Source organism: Sphaerulina musiva (genome assembly GCF_000320565.1).
Source record: "Sphaerulina musiva SO2202 unplaced genomic scaffold SEPMUscaffold_2, whole genome shotgun sequence".
NCBI lineage: Eukaryota > Fungi > Ascomycota > Dothideomycetes > Mycosphaerellales > Mycosphaerellaceae > Sphaerulina > Sphaerulina musiva.
In genome coordinates, this window is record NW_016017384.1 from 1,066,641 (window position 1) to 1,090,546 (window position 23,906).

The 23,906-nt window shown below is 53.0% G+C and overlaps 8 protein-coding genes across 8 annotated transcripts; 2 read left to right on the plus strand and 6 right to left on the minus strand.

Annotated features, from left to right (window-relative positions):
* Positions 1-57: 57 nt before the first annotated feature.
* SEPMUDRAFT_147145 (acetyl-CoA synthetase-like protein) lies at positions 58-6,106 on the minus strand. The gene is made up of 2 exons (XM_016904111.1): positions 1,225-6,106; positions 58-1,160 (listed from the first exon to the last, which is right to left on the minus strand). Exons 1-2 carry the CDS (start codon positions 5,856-5,858, stop codon positions 230-232), a joined length of 5,565 nt encoding a protein of 1,854 aa, XP_016763335.1. The 5' UTR covers positions 5,859-6,106; the 3' UTR covers positions 58-229.
* A 398-nt stretch (positions 6,107-6,504) lies between these two features.
* Positions 6,505-8,139, minus strand: SEPMUDRAFT_147146 (uncharacterized protein). The gene has a single exon (XM_016904112.1). The coding sequence runs from the start codon at positions 8,074-8,076 to the stop codon at positions 6,682-6,684; it is 1,395 nt and encodes a 464-aa protein (XP_016763336.1). The 5' UTR covers positions 8,077-8,139; the 3' UTR covers positions 6,505-6,681.
* Positions 8,140-8,279: 140 nt separating this feature from the next.
* Positions 8,280-8,762, minus strand: SEPMUDRAFT_147147 (uncharacterized protein). The gene has a single exon (XM_016904113.1). The coding sequence runs from the start codon at positions 8,478-8,480 to the stop codon at positions 8,313-8,315; it is 168 nt and encodes a 55-aa protein (XP_016763337.1). The 5' UTR covers positions 8,481-8,762; the 3' UTR covers positions 8,280-8,312.
* Positions 8,763-9,313: 551 nt separating this feature from the next.
* SEPMUDRAFT_147148 (Ferric_reduct-domain-containing protein) lies at positions 9,314-12,534 on the plus strand. Its single transcript, XM_016904114.1, has one exon. The coding sequence runs from the start codon at positions 10,049-10,051 to the stop codon at positions 12,188-12,190; it is 2,142 nt and encodes a 713-aa protein (XP_016763338.1). The 5' UTR covers positions 9,314-10,048; the 3' UTR covers positions 12,191-12,534.
* A 491-nt stretch (positions 12,535-13,025) lies between these two features.
* Positions 13,026-14,741, minus strand: SEPMUDRAFT_147149 (uncharacterized protein). Its single transcript, XM_016904115.1, has 2 exons — positions 14,264-14,741; positions 13,026-14,205 (listed from the first exon to the last, which is right to left on the minus strand). Exons 1-2 carry the CDS (start codon positions 14,524-14,526, stop codon positions 13,152-13,154), a joined length of 1,317 nt encoding a protein of 438 aa, XP_016763339.1. The 5' UTR covers positions 14,527-14,741; the 3' UTR covers positions 13,026-13,151.
* Positions 14,742-15,168: 427 nt separating this feature from the next.
* SEPMUDRAFT_147150 (cation-transporting atpase fungi) lies at positions 15,169-19,065 on the minus strand. Its single transcript, XM_016904116.1, has 2 exons — positions 16,088-19,065; positions 15,169-16,034 (listed from the first exon to the last, which is right to left on the minus strand). The coding sequence occupies exons 1-2, from the start codon at positions 18,919-18,921 to the stop codon at positions 15,338-15,340; spliced, it is 3,531 nt and encodes a 1,176-aa protein (XP_016763340.1). The 5' UTR covers positions 18,922-19,065; the 3' UTR covers positions 15,169-15,337.
* Positions 19,066-19,870: 805 nt separating this feature from the next.
* SEPMUDRAFT_130956 (FAD/NAD(P)-binding domain-containing protein) lies at positions 19,871-23,604 on the plus strand. The gene is made up of 2 exons (XM_016902387.1): positions 19,871-21,075; positions 21,137-23,604. Exons 1-2 carry the CDS (start codon positions 19,925-19,927, stop codon positions 21,228-21,230), a joined length of 1,245 nt encoding a protein of 414 aa, XP_016763342.1. The 5' UTR covers positions 19,871-19,924; the 3' UTR covers positions 21,231-23,604.
* Positions 19,871-23,604, minus strand: SEPMUDRAFT_123555 (uncharacterized protein). Its single transcript, XM_016901848.1, has 2 exons — positions 21,137-23,604; positions 19,871-21,075 (listed from the first exon to the last, which is right to left on the minus strand). The coding sequence occupies exon 1, from the start codon at positions 23,480-23,482 to the stop codon at positions 21,503-21,505; it is 1,980 nt and encodes a 659-aa protein (XP_016763341.1). The 5' UTR covers positions 23,483-23,604; the 3' UTR covers positions 19,871-21,075; positions 21,137-21,502.
* Positions 23,605-23,906: the final 302 nt, after the last annotated feature.

The following is a 23,906-nucleotide window of genomic DNA, read 5'->3' on the forward strand; positions in this document are numbered from 1 at the left end:
ACCCGTGATTTCGTTCTTTCCTTCATTTTTGATGAATTTTGATGAAAAAAAAAGAATCAAGACGCCGAGAAATGCTACCTGAGAGACGAGACGTCACAAATGCTAGACGTCACAATCGACGTGGATACATGTAGGCAGGCAGGCAAAAAAAGGCTACGCTACACAACACCAAAACCAAACCGCTGAGCGCATCATCATCATCATCAACAACAACAACAACATCACTGATTCACTTTCCAAGATTCAAATCCTTTAGCGCTTCCTTGCCCCAGTCTGAACCCTCTTCACTCAGAGGCGAACTCGTTCCTCCTCCACCATTCGCCACCCGGAGCGTCCCCAGTGGCTTCGGCATCTCCACCGGACTGTCGTCCTCTGCCGCGTTGTGGTCGTGGTCGTGGTCGTCGTAATTCGTGTGGGCGTGGTGATCCGACGACGGCCATTCCGGATAGCCGCCGTCGCCCGGTTGATACGTCGCCGATGTCTGCCACTCCGTCTCACCACCACGTGCATACTGCGAATCATCATAACCACCCCCCCTCCCGTCGTATCGGCCGTGCTCCGGCAACTCGGATGCTGCCGTGTACGGACCCACGGGCGAGTAGTCGAGTGTGGTGTTCAGATTCAGCGGTTGCTGCTGATGTTCCATCGTGGGCGTCTCGTCGTTCATTCCTTCGTACGCCGTCGTGTTCACGTCTGTCATCGACAACGATCGTGCCTGCGTTTGCACCGTCAAGTGTCCATCCTGCTCGGCAATCGGCTCCGTCATGTTAATCACGCTCTGTACGTTGCGCAGTGAGCTCCCGCCCGGATGCAGACTGGCTGCGCCGAGCGCGTTGCCACTCTGTGTACTCCCGCGACGAGCAAAGTGGTCTTCGGGCACCACCGTGCCGATGCTCCCTTCGGCATCGGGATCGCGGATGCTGAATTGTGCAATCGTGCGCATCTTGCGGCTCACCCAGCTGGCCAGGATCTTGCCACGTTGCTTTTCGCCCAGTCGTGATCGCGGAAAGTCGCCCATCGCCACGAATGCGACAATGTCAAGCACCAGCTGATGCTCGTTGAGCACAGTGTTGACAATGATGGGAACCAGCGATGCGAGGAAGGCTCTCGTCCTGACTTCGGCAATGAGCACCAAAAGAGAGCCAGCTTGAAAGATGGCGCTACCAAGCAGTCAGCAAAGTCCATTACACTTGTCACATCGACAGGGACACCGTTCACACGTACCATCCTCCACGCACAATCGCACGATGGCATCTCTCCACACTGCCCTCGACATCCATCGGGAAATGCTGCAGTCCGTTGACCTCGAAAGTCTCGCCAATAGAGCCCAGTACAAACAATACCTGCATCTCGACCATGTTGCCACCAGGTCCAATCGGTCTGCTCACACTGTGCAGGAAGCCCAGATCACCAGTTCGGACGTATCGCACGCCGGGGTCACCATCCACAGTATGGCCATTGAACCGCTCCGCGTCGAAAGCGTCCTTGCTACCGTAGAAGGAATGCGCGTTCGCCTCGGACTGCACCCAGATCTCGCCATACTCACCGACCAGACATAGCCGGTTCGTCTCGGGATTCACGATGCTAATTTGAGTGCTCACAGGAACCATGCCGGAATCTTGCACCAGGAGTGCAAAAGGTTCCTGATCGGGATCCACAGGCACAATCAATCCTCTCCGCAGACTAGTCGGCTCCAGGTATAACTCAATAGGTTCGATGCACATGTAGCTCCTGCTCGCGACCATGGGGTTGAGGACGTGGCTGTAGATGGTATTGATGGCCGTTTTGTCGAGTGCAGCGGGAGCGAAAGCTTGTCGAACCCGCGAATAGACGTCTGTCTTGGGGCGCTGCTCGGTAGCTATCATCAGGTTTTTGAGCTCCATGAGATTCATGCCCTTCCCGGCACCATGAGCGATGGCATGCTCCAGCATTTGCGCGGTGGCATACGTATCCTTGATCTTGTACCTCGCAAGTGTTTGCATGAGAATGTTAGGATTACCAGCAAAGTCGACAGGCGAGACCAGGTATGTAGGTGTCGCCAGGAAGATTCCCATCATGCACGTGTGGAGGAACCCGATACCCATCGTGCTCCGGACACATGCAAGCACAGGCCGTGAAGAGGTCATCTGACACGTCTCCTTCTGCACCTTGCAGAGCGCCATAAGTGTGTTGTGCCCGAGCTGCACCGCAATACGGCGTTGGTCGGGCGTCCAGTACGTCCATATCACAGCAGGATATCCAGGTGCGATCCATGCCGGACGTATCGTCAGACCTTGCTCTCTGCATCCATGCGACTGCTTCGGTGGCTTAGACGTGTTGTAGGATGGAGGCAGATTCACCTTCAGGATGAGTGCTGACTGCTTCAGGTGTTGCGACACGGTCTTTTGCTTGAGAACACTTTCGACATCGTTGTTAGTGAGAATGGCTCGTATCCTGAAATCCGCAATCATGTGCAGCAACGCCGGAGCATCCTCACTCAGTCTGTTGCTGTCAATTGGCGCCATAGGCACAGCGACGGCACCCAAACACAGACAAGCATGCACCGCATACACAAAATCCTCGGAGTGCGTATACATGAGCAAGAGGTGATCGCCGGGCTGAATTTTGACCTTGTTCTTCAGATACAGCGCCACAGCTGCGACCTTGAGATCAAACTTTTTCCAATTCACACCTTTGCCTTCTCTCCCCCTGCCATCGATAGTGCAATAGGATAGCTCCTCGGATTGCCGAGAAACCCTCCATTGCATGAGATCGTGGATGTTGCTGAATTGATTGAGCGGCGTGCTCGTCCGGTCATCTATGACTACTTCTCGGTGATCGACTCCCGAATATTGCTTGTCAGAGTGCATGGCCAGCATATCCTGTCGCGCTTGACTAGCCATGGGGGACCATATCCCGCCACCAGGATCGTCGCCGAGCGGCAGGTTTTGCACAGCACGTTCGACACCAAACTTCACATGTACACAGGGGAGATTTCCATTGTCAAACTCCTTCCTGCAGAGCATGTTACCAATATCTCTTCGCCCATTCTTAATGACTCGCGGCAGAGTGCTTGGTGCTGTCATCATTACGCAGTATACACGCAGATGGTGCTCCTGGTACAAAACCTCCATGACGCGCTCACTGAGGGAGTCTAGGAAGGGGATATCGAGTTGTCGCGGAGGCCCACCAGTCGTCGTTGGAGCTGTACTTGCAGCTTGCGTCTCAATGAGGATGATTGGAAGATACTCTCCGTTGACATGCGCGTCAAAGGCAGAACAGTCGTAAATCTTCGGCACTGTCTTCATGATGCTGGCCACAAGATGTTGTACAAAGAAGTAGCGATGCTCGACCTCATTCGCACCGTGCTCGACCCACTCTACTCTCTGTCGTATGCGGTCCTCGTAGAGTCCTAGTACAAATACCTTGCCCTCGATGATGCAGCCCAGTAGACCCGTCCTGAGAAACTCAGGCTCCACTAACACGGGCGTCGGGCTGCCTTCCACGAATCGATATGGTCTCGCATGGAAGATGGTCTCGGTGTGTTTGGGCAGTGCCCAGAATCCACCCGAGAGCGAGGGCGAATCAACCCATATCTCGCCTACCATATAAGGTGCACATAGCAAATTTGTCTCGGGGTCGACCACAGCAAGAGTCGCATCAGGAATGGGATAACCAAATGCACCAGCTCGAATAGTACCGGGCTCATTCACCCGTTTTCGTGCCTCTTCTCCCAGCGCAATGATAACAACTTCATTGGTTTTGAGACTCTCCTTGTCCAGAAGTACCTCACTGAGTTCCGTGCGGCTTGTTGTCTGCGACTTCTTCTTGCTCGCAGTACTGCCATCGAGCAGACTCGTGTAGCCATTTGCGGTTTCGGGGCTACCAGGTTCTTGATCGCTATCAACTTCTTCGTCTTGTTGGATGGTCAGGGGACAGCCCATCCGCTCTTCGCCGCCCAGCCAGTCTCGGACCGAGATAATCATACCGCCATGTTCTGGCAAGGCAAGCATGGGTGCCACCAATTCTCTTGCACGCGGATTGCGCATAGGCTTCAGCCATCGATCAGCCAGAATTTCGTGGAACTCTGTATCGACGGTCAAACTGTCAATCAAACAAATCTTGACGCTCGCGAAATTGGGCTCCATGTTCTTCTTGAAATTCCGCGTCGCCATTGGATCTTGCTGATAATTATAGGCCGCACGTTTCAATCCTGGGTAGTCGGCTACCATGACAGTCGCGCGGTATTTCGAGATGAGATGCGCATACAGTCCAGGTGTATCGACAGTCTTGCTTTCGAACCAGACCGTCGTGTGTCCACCGTAGACGCCTAGCAGCACCCCCAGAATCAACCCACAGCTTTCTCGCGGATCGAGATACGACATGATCGTCTCGTGCTTTCCGGAACGGGGCACAACAAACGTGCCATCTGACGCTTTGAGATGGGACGAAAATGTATCAGTGTTTTGCGTGGCAGGTATTGTCGACAGGATCGCAGATAGGCAAGCCATTTGATGCATGATGGTGCGGTGCGAGAGCACCACACCACGCAGATCTCCAGTAGGCGCTCTCGAGAACTCGATGTAGGCCAAGTCCGGCACTTGCAGAGGCGTATCTCCATCTTTCTTCTTCGGGTGATAGGAGCCAAACTCATTGGTCTTCCACCACTCCACGCCAGTGGGCCATTTCAATCTTTGATTTGAGATGTCTCTAGCAAAAGCTTTCAAATTGTTATCTGTCGTCAGTGCAAGATGCGCTTGCGTTGTGGTCAGTAGCAGTGACAGCTTCTGATAGTCGTTGACGTTGTTGATCGGTACCGCAACAACACCTGCGATGAAGCAGCCCAGTAATGCAATCGCAAACTCAATCACTTCCGTGTCTCGATAGACCAAGGCCACTCTGTCCCCCCGATACAGGTTGGACTTGTCTCTTATGACTTGTGCAACCTTCTCTGCCCTCGAAGCAACTTTGTCCCACGTGATAGATGCTGTTTCCTTGCCTTTCGAATCCAGCACCCAGTATGCGGGTTGCCGTGCCTGCATCTTCCCTCTATGTCTCAACACTACTCCAAGATTATCCCACTTGGACATTGGAATACTACTATTATGGGGGTCATAAACGGCGAAAGGTACATCTCTTGGCTCGAGTGGCAGCTGGTGAATGTGCGCTGTTGGCAATTCGTCACCCATCAAGGGTGGCGGTATCAGTGCTGTAGGGGAGAATGCTTCGCCCATGCTATAACGCTGTGGCCCGCCATAGCTCATCCTCTGGTCATCGTTCTGCATCTGGTTGCTGTTGAAATCACTAAAGTAGCCTTGCTGCGAGTCCAACATGGTGCTCAGGCGGCTGCCAGAGTCCGGCGACCACGGCTGCTGCTGCTGTGCGTTGTTGTTGGAGTCATTTGGATTGAAGGCATAATCCGAGTTGACCATGGTTCCCGAGGTCGACCCCATACTGTACCGACTTCCAGTACTCTCGGGACGACTGCCAGGTGCGAGCCCAAGACTGCCTCCATGGCCACCAGAAGGCTGCCGTTGCCCCGAGCGGGGAGGCATACCAAGCTGCTGTTCCTGGAATCGCTGCACCGGGCCAGACGCCATATTATCCTGGCCGTAGGTACTATAGTCCTGGGTATAGATGGAAGGCTGTATGCTCCCATAACTCGTCTGCCTGTTGTGCGTCGCACCATCTCCGTAGCCTGATGCCATGCTCATCGTGCGATCGCTGGACATGCCCTGCATCTGCGCGGGCGAGAGATATTGGCTGAGAATCATGGTCCGCCGCTTTTCGTAGCCCTTTTGCGTAATGTCCCCTTCTTCCAACTCATTATCGAGCTGGCGCAACTGCGCTTGCAACTGCGGATTGTGCTGCTCGGCCATGATGGATCTTCATACCACCACTATACCACGCGATATCACGACTGCCGCAGCCGCGTTCACTCCCCGTCGTGGTCGTGGTCGTAGTCGTGTTCGTAGTCGTGGTTGTTTTCGTCCCAGCCAGTTCTGTGAAGAGCAGCGGCGGCTACACAGCCATTCACTTCCCCGTCGTACAAGCGAGTCGGGTCTCTTTGGGCGGGCGGATCGGCGGCGCGGAGAGCGAGCGAGTGAGCGAGCGTGATGGAGAGTTCCTCCGAGTAGTTTTAGGTGGTGTGGGTGTCTGGAGGCTCTATGCTATTATCTCTGAGTAGATCAGTAGGAGGTAGGACGTGGCAATAATAGAAGATGGGACAGATCAGACCCGCCAGAACCATGCTCATGTCGCACACTCTTGACATGCGCACACTCTACCTAACTCTGTCCACCGAAAGCTTTCCAGCAAGACCCTGAGCGCCTCAGGTACCCTATCACGTCACTGATACTACTCGGCTCGGACTATATGTGTCTTCTATGCCGCTATTCCGTTCCGTCACGCTCTTCACGGGATAAACTCGCTGCGTGATCGGCACGGCTCAGTTCAGCGTATGGAGGCAGCGACAATTGTGTTCTTCACGATGCATATGCTTCTATACCGGAAGCCATGGTCACTAGGTACCTAGGCCTGAGACCTCGTATAAGGCTATAAGCCACATTAAGGTCCGATCAGGGATGTCCGGAGCATTCCCCACGATTCTCCCGTCGTTGTACCAACATCGATTCCCCAGGTAATCCAACTTGCCACTCCCCTCCATCCAATTCGAACTATGCCCAGAAACATGAAATCGTCTCATCGACCGTAAGCTATCTTGGGGAAATTGTCCCACTCTTGCTTGTAGCTATGAGCAGGTCTGCCAGACCACAGTGGCCCAGTTCGCCGATGTCCCTCAAATTCGCATGCTTCTTCGCCGACACCCTCCATCTTCGCAAACATGTTGTAGAAAGTTCCCCTTACACCACCAGCACCATCGAACTCAATCTCTCCAAAGCACTTCTGTCCAAAGCGCAGATCACGCCTCCAGGTATCCCGTGCGCGCCATCCGAAAGTCAACCTCTGGTTAATGTCAATGTCATCCAATCTGATCACACCCGACTTCATCGCAAGTTGAAAGCCTCCCCAGGTGACTCCAGTCTCCTGGTCGACGCACATGAAGAGACGGAGGTCGTCGCTGTGTTCTTCCAGCTGTTCTGTTATCTGAGGGCAATGGAGGGCGTATACTCCAGTTATTGTCAATTTCTCTTGCGCAATGTCGGCTCTGGTGTCCATTGCGTCTGCATCGAAGAGGTAGCCCTCGTGCTTGACAGGAGGCGATGACTCGACTGCAGCTGGTTCCTGCTTAGGCCGCGGTTCTTTTTTGATTCCTGGTTTTGGCTTGATTGATGTCGATGCCTTGGGCTTAGACGCAGAATCTTGAAATACATTCTCGGGCGAGAATGGCACATCGTCTGCTTGCTTTCTGGCAGTCTTTGGCTTCGCCGCAACTCCTCGTCCTTTCGGCACCGGTGAATCTATAGGGGTCGAAGATTTTCCCGGTTTCGAGGCTGCACTCTTGGTTGTCTTCTGCTTTTTGGTAGATGCAGCGTCACTGTGATCAATATCCACCTGCTTCGAGGCTGCACTCTTGGCGACCTTTTGCTTTTTGGTAGTTGCAGCTTCGCTGTGATCAATATTTCCCGACTTCGAGGCTGCACTTTTGGTGGTCTTCTGCTTTTTGGTGGTTGCAGCGTCGCTGTGATCAATATCGACGTGTACGTCTCCTACACGCACTGATATCTTTGTCCTCTTCACACTCGAGTTGGCCTCATCCTCTCTGGCACGTTTCGCGCCTTTACCAGCATCTGGTTTGGGTTTCATGGCCTTTCTCACAGCAGCGATATATTCCTTCTTCATCTGGGCTTCCATGGAAGCCAGATGAGGCGGCTGGAACTTCAGTTTGCCCAGTTGAAGTGCTTGCTGGAGCCTGACTTTAGCAGTGTCCTTTTGTTTGCTGCGTTGTAAGCCATAGTGGATCAGTTGCGCCTCCCACCAATGCCCGACTTGGTCTTTGACATTCTTGCCGGTCAAAAGAGTCTTGATCTCTTGCTCCGTGGCCCTCGAGTGACGTTTCAGGTCGCCGCCGCAGTCTACCAGAAGCACATCGCGGAAGAGGAACTCTCCTCGCACGATTGGCGATGCGGCATCCATTGCTATGCTATTACCGATGTTCGAGAGTTGTTGTCTACAGTGCCTCCAGGAAGCGGTTGGCTGTAGCCTGTAGCATGTTGGGGGGGCTGGGCGGGGGGCGGGATGACCGGCACTCCGGCAGTGGGCTCAGAAATGACGGGGATCAACTGTAGAACGCAAACACTGTATGTACACTGGTAATTTACTACCTCCTACAAACGTCCATCGTCTCGTCCATTCTTTTCCACCAAAATTGCCTATGATGGTACACGCCTCGTCCTGAGTGTCTGCGGAGCGTCTCTCGCATGGTCCGCAGGCCTCTTCGCCGTTGTGGTGGTCTGCCTTTGAGTTCCCATGACACCCGGCTGCTTCTGGAGCGTCATCTGGCAGGCCATTAATTCCAAGAATCTCGACCCCAGGTACATGTATGTCGATCCCGGCTCGAAGCGATTGGGGAGACTGCCAGTCTGCCAGATTTGGTCATTCCGAGGAAGGCAATTATTATCTCACTTTCGCCTCATTCTTCATGGCACCCAAATATCAGTATCGCTGTCGCCAATGTATTATTCCGGTGCTTATATGCACTGCTGACAGGACGGATGTCGCAGCATGCTGCCTCCGCGGGAAAAACAAGATATTAGTAGTAATTAAATATTGCCATGCCTGTAGGTGTCGCGGCGCCACGGCGTGGCCGAATCTCATTCATTCACATGTCCTTCCAAATAGTACTCTCCTCCGTTCACGATCGGACTTTCTGCTGGGCGGGGCGCGTGACCTCTGGTCCTATGGATAGATAGCACTCACGATACAATCAGGCGACCTCATCTATATAGGCGCTTGGTGGAACGTGGTGCATCCAATAGGTACGAGAATGGATGCTGTAGGTGGCGGATTTGGCCAAGAAAACGAAGCATTTTCGCTACTGCAGGTCCCAGGAACAAGACCAAGCTACAACCAATGACATAGATGAAACACGGACACGAAGACGAAAAGGGACGATTTGTGAACAGCGAGTGACGCCGTTTCAGCCGCGCTTCTCGTATCGCCAATCGATTCCGTGGCCACCACCGTCTTTCGCGCACGGTGACACTTCCTTTCCTCCTCCCTCGCCTCGTCTTGTCTCGTCTCGACGCGGACATTGCTATGTACGGCTTTTATTTATTGGTATTGGCGCAGTTCTGCCGGAAGATGATGAGGTCTAGTTCTGTCGCTTAGTTCCAGTCTTCCAGAGGCGCCCAGCTCCGCCTTCTCATTGCCCTTGATCACTCACTCGTTCACTTAATCCGTTACGACTGCTGTACGACTCTGTACCGCCCGGGACTACCTTGCTGGCAACATCTCTCTCGACACTGTCCGTCGTCGCTGTACATAGCTCGGTGTCCGCGACACTGCCTTGGCTCGTCTCGTCTTGCCCAGACTCCCAGAGCAAGCCACGATCGTTAGCAGCCACGCCGCTTCACCTGATATTACACCGGGCGCCCACCTAACCTACCACTTTCACTCGAGGCCCACCTCTCCTTTTCGCAGTATCTCGTGTCTGCCCGCCTGTCCCCTCGTTCGACAATAGTGATCAGACAATGGCACCATAGCCTCGGCGTGCATTGTTGACCTCTCTTTTCGGCGGGGCTCTGTCGCTTTCGCCTTCCCACGAGCAGCATTACCTTATTCACGGCACTCTTTTCCCGGCGGCTACCACGGTGACCTCCTCCACCAGTCTCATTCCATACAGCGGACGAGGAGCGACTTGAGCCAGTATCGACTGCCTTGGACTTCCTGACACTTCTCCAAGCAAATGCGCCATTCAACGCCCTCCACGCCCTTCTCGGACCCACTCGCACGACGCATTGAGACGGCAATCGCAACGTGCTCCGCTCTTCTTTGTCCATATAATCTCGCTGATCAGCAATCTTGATCCAGACCGTCGATCGTTGATCGCCGCATTGGCCCCTTTCAGCTCTGAGATACTAGCAATCTTAACCTCGCGCTGGCCGCGATGCATCCTCTACACCACCTCCACCACCTCGCCACCACCATACATGGCCGTCGCGCGCTGGGGATACCATCTGCCTCTGATGACAGACACATCATGGCTACTCGAGACCCCGATCCACTACCAGACGCCATACCCTTTGCGCAACCTGGATCCGGCGACGTGAAAGACTTTGGCATCACTCTGGATTTGAGCGCAGCCGCAGCTCCCTTCTCCCATGGCCTCAATGGAGTCAATCAATACCTCAACTACCTGCTGGCCAATGTATTGGTTATATCGTTCATGGCGTTGCTGGCAGGCACGCTCCTGTACAGATGGGTGCAAATGGGGCACAAGCACATGCGGCATCTGTTTACGATGGGAAGAGAAAGAGATCAGAGGTACTTTCAATACAACCATACCAAAGCATGGCCTTGGATCAAGAGATATGTGCTATATGCACCCTTCTGGAAAGTGCGGCATAACAGAGAGTTCAGGTTATGGCGGAGTCAGGTTACGATGGGCACGCTACCTTCGAGATTCCACTCTTTCCTACTATTCGTATACCTGGTCTCCAATGCCGGCTATTGCGCAGCACTGGATTACAGTCAGACGAGACCGAGCGTGATTGCTGAGTTTCGGGGCCGGACAGGAGTACTGGCAGCACTGAATTTGATACCGACCATTCTGTTCGCGCTTCGGAACAATCCCGCAATCTACTTCTTACGAGTCCCATACGATACATTCAATCTTCTCCATCGGTGGACCGCGCGTATGATGGTGCTTGAGAGCATACTGCACACGATTGCATGGGCAGTAAACGCTTACGACGCAGGTGGGGGCCCCCAGATTGGGCTGTCCTTGAGGACTTCCACCAGCTATATGTGGGGCATGGTGGCGACCGCAGTGTTGACATATATGGTCCTGGCATCGTCTGGCCCTATCAGACACCAATTTTACGAGTTCTTCATCAACTCCCATCGCGTTTTGGCGATTCTGGCCATTGTCGGCATCTACATTCATCTTGACAAGGCAAACCTCCCGATGCTGCCATATGTGCAGCTCAGCCTTGCATTCTGGAGTGCAGAGCTGTTCGCACGGTTCTACCGGATAGCGTACCACAATTGGACCCGGAAGCGAGGCTTGACGAAAGTCACCGTGGAGTGGCTTCCCGCAGAAGCATGTCGTGTCACATACCAGATTTCGAGACCGTGGAAGTGGCGGCCAGGCGCTCACGTTCATGCTTATCTTCCCTCGATTGCGTTGCTGGGCAGTCATCCATTTTCCGTGGCGTGGGCGGAGAACAGGCCACAGCACACACCGAGCATGGAATTTGAAATGGAGAAGCTTCCGCCAATGACCACGGGCGTTTTCAGCGACCAGGTGCGACACAGTATGATGGCGCGGAACAGCATGATGGCAAGGCATAGCATGATGCCGCGAGATAGCATGGTCGGCGGCCTCCCGAGCCATACCAGGAACCTCACTCTGACAGAGATGGCCAGCGCGGCAGAAGTGACCCACAAGGCCGCAGATGGTAATATCACACTTCCTGGAGACGATAAGGTCACGACGATATCACTCGTCATCCGAGCACGAGACGGCATGACTCGAAGTCTGTACGATAAACTCGTGAACAACGACAGACAGCCCATCACGACCTGGGGACTTATAGAGGGCCCCTACGGCGGACACGAGTCGCTTTCATCGTACGGAACCGTCATCCTGTTTGCAGGTGGCATCGGTATCACCCATTGCATTGGATATATTCACCACCTTATGGCGCAATATGCAGCGGGCACATGTTCGACGCGAAAGATACTTCTCGTGTGGTCAGTACCAAACACAGAGTGTCTCGAGTGGGTCCGAATCTGGATGGACCGGATTTTACGGATGGAACACAGGCGAGACGTATTGAAGATTCAGCTCTTCGTTACCAAGCCTAGACACCGTGGCGAGGTGGTGTCGAGCACAGGATCAGTGCAGATGTTCCCAGGACGATGTCGACCTAGCGCAGTCATCGAGAAGGAGCTGCCCGAACGAATAGGCTCGGTGGCCGTCACAGTCTGCGGTCCTGGTGCACTGGCCGATGATGTACGGGCGGCTTGTCGTAAACATGTGGAACATGCCAGTCTGGACTTTGTGGAAGAGGCCTTCACCTATTGAAAAGAGAAAAAGTGATGAGACCAGCGTTACTAGCACAGCATGGCGCTGTGAGGACAACAGCACGGGATAGAGAATTACGACGTCACGGCGGGCAGCATTTGCCATTATAGCACCAGCATTTGCTATGGGTTGCTTGTTTTTTTTTTCTGCGAAGATACCACCTTTGCGCCTTTTTGTTATTGTTGTTTACAGGGGGTTGGAATGCATAGCGAAGATGAGAGAGAAAAAGAGAGGCAAGCAAGCAAGCAGCTGCTACAATAGCTACCTACCACTACTACATTAGTGTTTGTTCATAAAGTCCGTTAGTCAGTCAGAAAGCGAAGAGAAGAGAAATCTTAATCCCCAGCCTGTATTCCCATCTTGCTCTTTACACTCGCCGGATAGTGAATACTTTCCGCTATAACATCAACCAATGGAAGAAGAAACAAAGAAGAAACAAGAGAAAGAAGCTTGTAACGTTAGTGTAAATAAATCTCGATGAACTAGACGAATATTTCTTTTGACTGCCTGTTTTTTCTTCTTATAAGGACTTAACTGGGAGCTGACGGGAATCAAGAAAATAAATCAACAAATCAATGGATAGACAACCACTCAAAAAAGAGCCCCCAAAAAGACAAACAAGTAAATCATAAAATAATAATAAAGAGGTACATTACCTGAGATGAAATTTGGAAGTGAGGTAGTCTAGCCTGCAGCTTACCTACCTTACGTACCTTGAGGCAGTAGATTTTATTTTGTCTTTCTCTTCTATGATTTTTTTCTTTCACATTCAAGGGAATGATCATTTCAATAATAAGGTAGATTACACTTTCGGGCACGGCGACGACGAGGACGGGTTGAATATATCTTTTCAAATTTCCCACGAGGTGCTTTACCTACGTATCGCGTGACTTTCATGACTATTAATTACTACAGCAGGTAGTAGTAGTAAGATAGTAGAGCTAGCTAGGCTCTCATTCTCCTACGGCGTAGAAGAAGAAGACACTTCGGCAAGTACGCCTAGCAATGCCATGACTTCTTTCGTACCATTTTCAGACCAAAAATCTATCGACGAAGCCATTTGTCGCATTGCAAGACGATAGCAACTTTGCTCTTGCACAATGCTGTTACTGTTGCTGATGCTTTGTTCGAAGGATTGCATACGTAGACCGATGGTCAGAACGAGAAATACCAGACATCTAGCGACGCGGAGGGAAAAACTCGTATAGGAGGATAACTTGTCGTTGACAGCGGGATGCGCGTCACTTGTGTGGTCGGGGAGCATGTAGATGGCTTCGAGACAGACGCGGAAAGTCGGTCGATCGATTAAGAGACATCGATTGCTGAAGACTTTTTCTGCGAGTATTTCGGCTTGAGGTTTTGATGGGATGGGATCGGATAGGATGTAACCCATGTTGTCAAAGTCGTTTGCGTCGGAATCTGCAAAGGAGCCTTGCATGCTCCAGTCGGAGTTGTGGAGGTCCATGGCATATATGGCTTCGCCGAGGCCTCCGAAGGACGAGACGGAAGATCGACGAGAGATGTGCTGGCTTCCCGGAGACGTGGGTGTGTGCAGGTTCTGATTGTACACTTCGGCCCACTGATTGAGTGGAGGCGTAGGGACGAAGCCATTTGCAGCTGGCATCAAGGTGGAAGCGCACAGGCTACTGTTGCCAAAGTCGAATGCAGAGACCGAAGAGAACGGGTCTGGCGACGAAGCTCCCGATGTCTCAGAAATCAGACTTGGGCTGGGCGACAGGGCTGATGGAGGAGCGGTGTTGCTGCCCCCATGCGGGCCTGTGATGTGTATGGTGGGCACGTTCTGTGGCAAGATTTCGTCGCTCAAGGACATGTGATCTATGCCCCCAGCATACGAAAAGGCTGGAGACAGGTCGGTGGGCAAGCTCGTGTTCAACTGGAGAGATGGCGGACCTGGTCTCTTGTGCGAGGGATTGATATGCTCGCCTGCTGTGACGGCGGCCAACCCAGCCTCGAGCGCGCGGACACGGTCTGCCAAATCAGTGTGTTCAGCATTACTGACCAGTTGTGTCAGCGGGAGAGGTTTGAACAATGCGTTTCTCTGCCTTTACATACCTGCAACTGCGTTCTCGCCGTTGTTCTTGTCTGGCACATCGCACTCCGAACCGGGCACACGTGGCACAAGGCTGATTCCCATCACATCGAATTTTCCGCCTTCGACATCGGTCGCAAGCAATAATCGAAGACTTTCGCCTCTGCCGCGTGATGGCCGGATTATCCTGCATAGGATCACCAATCGTCGCTCGCCTTTGTAAGGGCAGGCGGTTCAGATCCTCCGCACTCACAGCGTCTGTGGGTGAAGAAGCCGCAGTCGACATGATGATGACACTGGCGGCCGCGTCGTCGTCGTCGTCGTAACCGTCGTCGTCGTCTTCAATTGCAAGTCGCAGCTGTGCGCAAGGTCCTCACCTGCAGATAATTAATACAGATGAGGCATCCAAACATTGGTACCAGCCACTTCTGATCCCGATTGCAGCAGCACGATCCATTCTCTCCAACACACACACACACACCCCAACTCGCAACATCCGGGGAGTAAGTAAGCCTTGCCTGGGGGGAGTAGTCGCAAAGGTCAAGCACAAGCACTTGGAGACATGGATGAGGATGAGTGATGCCACTATCCACTACGACCCCGACGACGCGGGAGTGTCGATGCCTCTATGCCAGTAAATCGGTATCATGCACGATGCCATCCGAAACGTGAACGTGGTACCTTCTACACTCTGTCTGTCCATCCGTTGCTCAGTGAGATTTTTTCCTTCTGCCAAGGAGTTTGAGGCAGTGCAAATAAGGCCAAGACTCGCCAACGTCCAGTCACGACAACGCCCCCAATGATATACCTTCCCTTTCAGTAAAAGATGTGCTTGGCGTTTTCTTCGCCGTTCCCGGTATTCGAAACAGTCGCACTTTGAAGACTGGGATCACGCTTTTTTGACTGCTATGCGAAAGTGACTGCTTCAATTTATTTGGGGTATATTTTCTTGCTATTTTTGCTTCACTAGGTAGTCCATAGCATTTTCCTTCTTTTCCTTCTTTTCATTTTTTTCCTTCGTGGTATCATGTCGTGTCAATCTATCTCTATGTCTATGCTGATATCGCTAAATCATCAAACTGTGGTCATTCATCATCTTAGACAGAAGAGCCATTCGGCAACTTCGTCTTATTCTCGGCCTCCACCACAGCCTCCTGTGACTCAGCCTCGCTGGCTACGTCCTGGCTTTCCTTTTTGCTGCGGCGCAGTCCTCTGATTTTCTTGGAAAGCGCGTGTGTCCAGCGGCTAAGAGGCCTGTATACTTGAACCACTGGCCAGCCGCAGAACTTGGCGATGGCTGTGAACCAGTTGTCTGGGAACAGGCGGACAAGTACAGCCCATGGTAGGGACAGACCGCCGAGAACGATCGAGATGCCCCAGTCTCTCCCATCGATGCGTTGAATGGAGAAGGCTCGGCCTCCGACGTACATGATCATGACCTGGCAACCAATCATAATGGCCAAGATCGCAATCAGGAAGTAATTGCGGAAGAATCCGACAAAAATGTTGAACTTGTTGTCAAGTCGTCTGTTGTTGAGCATGTTGAAGATCTGGAACCAGACGAAAGTGTTGAAAACAACCGAGCGGATCTCGCTGCCATCACGTTCAACGTTGAGGATCATGGGTCCGGCGTAGTAGAGAATGAATGTGACGACGAGCTGATAGATGGCTTGTCCAATGATCATCTTCCACATGATGACGCTGATCAATGGTGCTGTACGCTTGGACGGCTTCCGGTCGAGGATCTCTTCGGTAGGTGGGTCAGATGCAAGAGCAAGCGCTGCCATTGAATCCCTGCCATGTGTTAGCATATGTCTGTTTATCATTAGGGAGGACTGCAAACTTACATAATCAGGTTGATCCAGAGCAATTGAACTGCGGTAAGGACAGGTATCATTTCGGAGCTGGCAACGCCAGAGACGAAGGTAATGATGACGGCCGTAATGTTGACCGTAATTTGGAACTGCAGGAACTTGCGAACCGCATCGTTGACGGCACGTCCCCACATCAGAGCAGTCAGAATCGAGGTGAAGTTGTCATCCATAAGAATGATAGCAGATGCCTCCTTTGCCACTTCTGTTCCCGAGATACCCATCGAGAAGCCAATATCGGCAGCCTTGAGCGCAGGGCCATCGTTGGTACCATCGCCAGTAACAGCGACAATTTCGCCAAGACGACGGAGATTGACGACGAGGACACGCTTGTCTTCGGGAGAGGATCGAGCCAGAACCTGGAGCTTGGGCAGACATTCATCCATCTGTGCCTCGGAGAGAGTGCGGAAGACGGGACCTTCCATGACGAGACCACCAGTGTAGATGCCACATTCGGTTGCGATAGCTTTGGCAGTCACCACATTGTCACCAGTCACCATACGAGTGCTGACACCAGCGTATGCGCACTTGGCAACAGCCTCTGGCACACCCGGGCGAACAGGATCCTGGATACCGACCAAACCATCAAAAGTCATCTCCTTCAATACAAGATCCATGTCTGCGCTCTGCGGGTCGTTCTCAACATTGCATCCAGCTGGAGGCCACTGTGTAAATTCGCGCGAGATCAATGCGATTGTGCGGAGAGACTGCTGAGCGTAAGAATCGATAATGGATTCGAGGCGTTCGCGCTCGGCACCGTCGAGTGGAATGGCACCGGTACTAGTGGCAATGGTCGAGCAGTGGCCGAGGAGAATCTCAGAAGCACCCTTGATGAGAAGGCGATACGTCCCAGAGGAAAGCTTCTGGACAGCGCCCATACACTTGCGAGCAGAGTCGAAAGGCATGAGCTGTACGATTTCCGCATTTGAGCGCTCCTCGGCAACTGGACCCATACCAAGAGTGCGACCAAGTGCAAGCAGAGCTGTCTCTGTCTTGGAACCAACGAATGAGCCATCGTCGGACTCGAATGCAGTAGAGTTGATAGCGATGGAGTCGACGATGCGGCGGCGTTCATCAGCGCTCAATTGCTCCACGAATGCTGCGGAAGTCGTCTCGCTGCCCGTCTTGTTCTTATCATCGAAGGAGCGCTCGCCGAAAGTTCCAGTGACGACAGTCATGACATTGGTAGTCAAAGTACCAGTTTTATCGGAGCAGATAGTGGTCGCGTTACCCATAGTCTCGCAAGACTTCAGGATACGGACGAGATTGTTCAGCTTGACCAAACGAGTTGTAGCAAATGCAAGTGCCAACGTGACAGCTAGCGGCAGACCCTCAGGAACTGCTACAACAATAACTGTTACGGCGACAATGAGAATGTCCAGAAATTGAGAAGCTTTCTCGGAGCTTGTGCGTGGGTTGTTCGAAAGACCTCCGAGGAATCGAAACAATAGCACAAAGAACAGGAACACTGCTGCAGCAGTTCCAAGCTTGGCGATGGCAGTAGCGAGACCGTCGAGCTTGACTTGGAGCGGAGTAGGTTGCATGTCGACGCGCATAGCCATCAGAATCTTGCCGTAAGAAGAGTTGACTCCGACGGAGGTGGCCACATATGTGCCAATGCCCTCGAGAACCTTGCTACCGGAGATGATAAAGCAGTCCATGTCCTTGAGGTCGGTATGACCTTCTTCGAGCATTCGCATGACCTGTTCGCCTCCAACTTTCTTCAGAGCATCAGATTCGCCAGTGGCAGAGGATTCATCACACTTGACGTTGTGACCGCCGATGTAAATGCCATCAACTGGGACCATATCACCAGGCTCGAGATGGATCACGTCGCCTGCTGTGATGTCCTGTACCGGGATCTGTAGTGACTTGCCAGATCGGATGACCTTTACTTCACGAGCGTCCTTCTTCGCGTTGAGCTTGACGAAAGCCCTCTCCTTTTGGTAGTCGTTCAGTGAGCCAACGAGGACAACGATAATGATGGCAATGCAAATAGCACATCCCTCGATCCAGTCAACTGGTTCAGGAGATCCCGGTGGGTGGTATGCTCCGAACGTCTCGTACAAGCCAAGTGCCAAGGAGATTGCAGCAGCCACTGTAAGCAAGATGAGAACCTTGTCGTTGTATGCGATCCACATGAGTTTGAGTAGAGACGTTGCCTTCTTCTCGGGAAGGGCATTATTGCTGAATACTGCGTGTCGATCGTCGTAGGAACCAGTGACGGGCGCTGATGCTGCCTGTCGCGCTGTTGGGTTGACCGTTACCTCGTCCCAACCCAGGCTCTTCGACTTCTCAGCATATTGTGTTGCTTCGTCGAAGGTCACGCGACCATCGAGCTTGTTCTCATCAGCGCTCAGTCCAGTCTGCAGATTCGTGCGTAGACCACGCTCTATGCCTCTGATGCCGCCGAGGGCCACATATGCGCCCAAAGACTTGGGATTGAGTAGCTTGTTGAGCTGACCAGGGGAAAAGGCGAATTTGTTGTCTTTGACCTGGAAGTCCTTCTCGGTCCCCGGATCGGGCTTGAGCGCGTCTTCTCGCTCTTCGTGGCTGAATATGCTTGATGTACTGCTGCCCTTCTCGCCATATGAAGTATCTGGCACTTTCAAGGTAGAGTATTGGGTGCTTCCGCTGAGGCCACTCGCTGATCGCTCACGGCCGTTCCAGGTAGGAGTTTGCAGCATGGTTGGGGAGCTCGGGGCGCGATCTCTGCTGCCAGGAAGAAGTGTTGTGGGCGTCGGATTGATGTCGTTGCTGTCGTCGGCCGAGACCTCGACATCTATACGGGGCAGAGGCGTGCCTGCCATTGTGCTGTGATACTCGCCGTGCTCATTCACCGGAGGGGCGGTCTCTTCTGCGCGCTCTGGTCTTGGTGTTTGCCTGTAGTTTTCGGCGGGGCGAAGCAGGATGGGCGTGCTGTCGGGTGGGGAGGGTGGAAGGAGTAGTTTCCGTAAGATGATGAGGATGAGATTATGGACTTACATCGAGACGTCTGAAGCCACCTACTTCAAGCAGCGCTGGAGCGAGGCGCAGCACTTGCCTCGTGCCCCCGAGCGGCGACAAAGGTCAACAGGGCTTGATGGATACCTAGCTGCGCCTGTGAGAGCACCAAAGCTACCCTAACGCCCTTGGCAATGTCGGAGAGGGTGGACTCTCGGCTGCTCCGCCTGCCATGATGGGCCACGATGGACTATTGCCAGCGTCAGAACAGGCGCGCTACCACTTACTGGCTTCTAGATCGGAGCCTGCGAGCGGCGAAATTTCTCGCAGTAATCACGCTTCATTGTCTTGTCAAGCGAAGAGACTCCGTTACTCCGCCCGCCCCCAAGCGAGCAGGTGTCGCGACGATGCGAGTGCGGGGCTTGGCGCTCTTGGCTCCGCGTTTTAGTGCGCCACGTTCTTTGATCTTAGCCCACGTGATGCGGACTGCTCCCTCTTCCCGTAGCCTGACACCTCACGTGAGATGCATACACTTTAATATTGTGTGTTTCACTTCCAGCTTCTGTTCAGGTCAGGATAATTTTCCATTACGCCACACAAGCACCGCCTCTCTTGCTGCGAAAAGAAGGCTGGCATGGACGATTCCAGACATCACGAGACTGTTCGCCACCACAGAAAGCGCAAGTAGAATTGTAAATCATAAGGTAGCACAAATGTACCACTTGTGGTGCCTCAGGCTCCTCAAGACATTTCAGCCGCTTCCATCATCATAGGTAGGTAATTCGGGGGAGGACCCGATACACCAAGTGCATGTCTGTCGAATGTTGATTGTGCAAAAGGACTGTTTCAACAACAGTCAATGTCTACAACATGGCCTCAACGACGCGTAAACCAATTCTCATCTCTGGCGCGGGACTCGCATCTCTCCTACTAGCCCGATCTCTACTCCGAAGCTCCATTCCATTCTTAATTTTCGAACGAGATCAATCCATCTCATTCCGCGGTCAAGGCTACCGACTCCGACTCTCCGCAGAAGGACTCGATGCAATTGAAAACGTGCTAGGTCCCGGTCCCACCGGATTCCCACGATTTTGGGATAAATGTGGCAAAACGGGCGGCGCGAGAGGTTTTGGGGCCATCGACGCTCTCTCCGGCGAAGACATTACCGATATGTTGGAGAAAGAAAAAGAGAAAGAACCGGAGAACAAGTCCAAACCATCCAAGGACATGTTATCCTCTCGCGATGGAAAAACGATCGGAATTTCCCGTGGAGACATGCGAGCATTGTTCCTCGAAGGTTGTGAGCCGTATGTGAAATTTGGCCATCAAGTCACCGGGTACGAGTCCACCTCCAACGGGGTCCACGCGGTCTTTAAAGATGGTTCCAAATCCGTCGAAGGAGATATGCTCGTCGCCGGCGACGGAATCTACTCCAAAATTGCCAAACAAGTCTCAGACGGCAAGCTCAAAACTTTCGACACAGGAGCCAGAGGAATTCACGGTCAAGCCCCAACAACAGCATTCAAGCAGCTCGGAGAAGGTGTCTGGAGAATTCTCGACAACTCCAACCCCAACGGCAAAGTCTTTGTCATCACCAACGTGCGACCAGGCGACATGGACGACGAAAGTCTCGAATTCGGCTGGACAATGGCCGGGCAGCCGGGCGTCATCAAGCCCGCCAACGACGACAATGTTGCCGCCATGATTGGGAAACCCGCAGCCGAAATTGCAAAAACCCTCACAGCAAAATGGCATCCCCGCGTGAAATCGCTCTTTACACAGATGAACGACTCTGAGGCGGCGTTTTGGAAAATTACTTGCTCGACACCGAGTGGAGTGCCCGAATGGACGAATGCGTCCCGGGTCACGGTGATGGGAGATGCCGCTCATTCCATGACCCCGGCGGGGGGGATCGGTGCAAATACGGCCGTGCGAGATTCTGCATTGCTCGGGAAACTGCTCTCTGAAGCAGGAGGCTGGACAGAGGGGATTACGGCAGCCTACGAGAAGGAAATGCGAATGTGAGTGGATTTGCCAGGGCTTATGTATACAATCGCAGGGCATGTGGCTGACATCAAACAGATACGCGAGTGAGGCTGTTGCTACCAGCTATGCCATGGCTACGAGCCAATTCGGTGTCACAATCGACGAGAAAACATCGCCAGTCGTTGGTTAGACCATCCCAGGCACATCAACAAAATATCTCAGTTGCCAATAGTTGCATCACGGCCTTACTGTATTGTGGGAACTACGTAAACCATTTCTACACATACATGTACTCAATATTTTGCTATAGAATAAAATATAGAGTTTTTTCTTCCACCATGGGAGAAGAGTTTGTCACGAAAGCGGATCGTGTTCTGTCAAGTGCACACCTACTACATATCGCTGGAACCTCGAGAATCCATATGCGGTGTACAGGGAAATCATGTGTCAATTGCCCCGCAGCTATTTGTTACCCACGATGCCGTTGTGAACTCCGCTCTTGAGGTCCACATCTCGAAGAGAATTCGTAATGTGAGCAACAGGGGCAGATCCGGCCGACTCTCCAACCTGTGGCGTTGCGAGAACTTTGTCGGATGTCTGTGGATCATCGAGATGATTGCCGACGACGTTGTTGTGAACTCCCGAGCTAAGGTCAGGATGAGCCAGCGATGAGCTGAAGTTCGATTGGGGTTCGTTAACAGGGTTGGAATGGGATGTCGAATTCACCGGAGTATTCTCGTCGATGCTTCTCTGTGTAGTTTGCGGAAGCACGGAGACTGGGTTCGTGCCGGTGACCTGAGCTGCCTTTTCACCAGCTGCTGCAATTCCTCCTGAGATAGTCTCGCGAATGTTGGCAGCCGCGCCACTGCCTGCACTTTGCTGTGGAACTTCTCTCTTCAGCTCTTGCTCGAGTAGAGTCTTGTCCTTCACAGCCTCTGCGTTCGCCGATGCTTCCGGAGACACACCGGCCTTTTGTTGACTGTCCACAACCACACCAGGCACATCTCCTGTCTGGAGTGACGAGTTTGGCTGAATGTGTTCCCCATCGATAGCTTTCTGTGCTGTGACGGGAAGAACAGACACCGGGTCGGTTCCCGTGGTCTCGCGGGTGGCGTTGCGAGCCGATGTGGCAGCGCTCGCGACAGCAGCAGTGGCAGCAGCCACGCCCCCAGAGACAGCTGCGCCCAAGTTGGCGGCCGTGCTATCATGGCTACTCTGTTTTGGTACCTCATGCTGAAGCTCTTCCTCGACCAGGTGCTTCTCACGCACGGCCTCTGCGTTCGCGGAAGCCTCAGGAGACACATCCGCCTTCCTCTGGCTATCAATCACAGTCTGTGGAACATCTCTCGATTCGGTCTGACCTTGAAACTGAGTCAAGCCAGACGCGTCGTCTATTGGAGCAGCGCCACCTGCCTTGCTCTGGCTGTCTGCTACGACTTGTGGCAAAGCTGAGCCTTGAGGCTCGAGCGGCACTTGACCCGCAAGCTGATTGGTGGTGCTGGCCGCGCCAACTGAGCTGATGTTTCGGTTCTCCACTTGGCCTTTGATATACTCGGTGCCATCTTTGTGGATCTGGTCGCTCTCTGATCGGGGCTGTTGCCCAGGCAGTTGGTCTCGCAGGTAATTTGCACCTTGTTGTACTTGATCTTGCGCTGAACGAGCACCTGCCTGGGCTTGTTCGGTGATACTGCGTTGAGAGTCGATGCCTGGGATCGTCTCTTTTACAGCCTGTGTGCTTGGCATAGCATTCGAGACAGATTGCAGACCACGTTGAACATCAGCCAGGTCTTCACGGTCCGAAGTGGCACTTTCAAAGGCGCCCGGAACGTGAAAATCATCGACATGGGCCTTTTCACTTTCTGGGTGTGAATCTGCCGCATTCTGGTTGGCTGCACTACTGAAGCTGAGGGCAAGATTGCTGATGCCGGCCACCAGAGAACTAGCGCCTGCCTTTAAGACATCTGCAGCAGATTGGGCGGAAGGCAGTTGGTCCGTAACTGAACGTGTGGATGGCAGCTGGTCCGTAACTGAACGTGTGGAAGGCAGCTGGTCTGTGACTGAACGTGTGGATGGCAGTTGGTCGGTAACTGAGCGTGTGGATGGCAGCTGGTCTGTGATTGAACCTGTCGACGGCGTCTCTTGTGCAACAGAGTCCAGACTGTGCTTGACGGCGTCACTCAAGGACGTGTTGTTGGAGGTCGAATCCGTCACCGAACGTGTGGATGGTGTCTCTTGTGCAACAGAGTCCAAGCTATTCTTGACAGAGCCACTCAAGGACTTGTCGTTGGTGGTTGAATCGACGAATGGAGCTGCGGACGGATCTGGGGTTGAGATGCCAGCTGGTATGGCGTTGTCTGCTGGTGGTGGGTGTGTGCCAGCCATGTGGGCGTCCTGGTTGCTTCCTGGCAATTCTGTCGAGCTGAACTCGTGTGGCACAGACATGGCGAGCTGGTGGAAGGTCCTCTGGACGTCTGGTATGTGTTTGTACTTGTGCTGTGGGCCCTAGCTCTGGTTCTGGTTCTACTGTGTTCTGTGAGCCGGGGTGAGAGTCAATGAGGTTGTTGTTTGTTTGTTGGCAACTGTATAGGTGTTGACCGAAGATGCGGATGGAACTTGAAGACAGCTGAGCCACATCATGTAGGTGCACTGGTCGTACCATTCAATGCTCTAGACCGTCATAACGTGCGGATGACGCGCTGGCCCATCTACATCATGGAGTCTAGCAGAAAGCAGGCAGGCACGAACCAGGAACTCGTCCCACCTACTGCACCTGCAGCTGCACCTGCCTGCATCGCACATCCTTTCTCATTATTGCACGATCACGAGCCGCTAGAGCTACCTGTTGGCAGCCATCCGGCGAACGGTT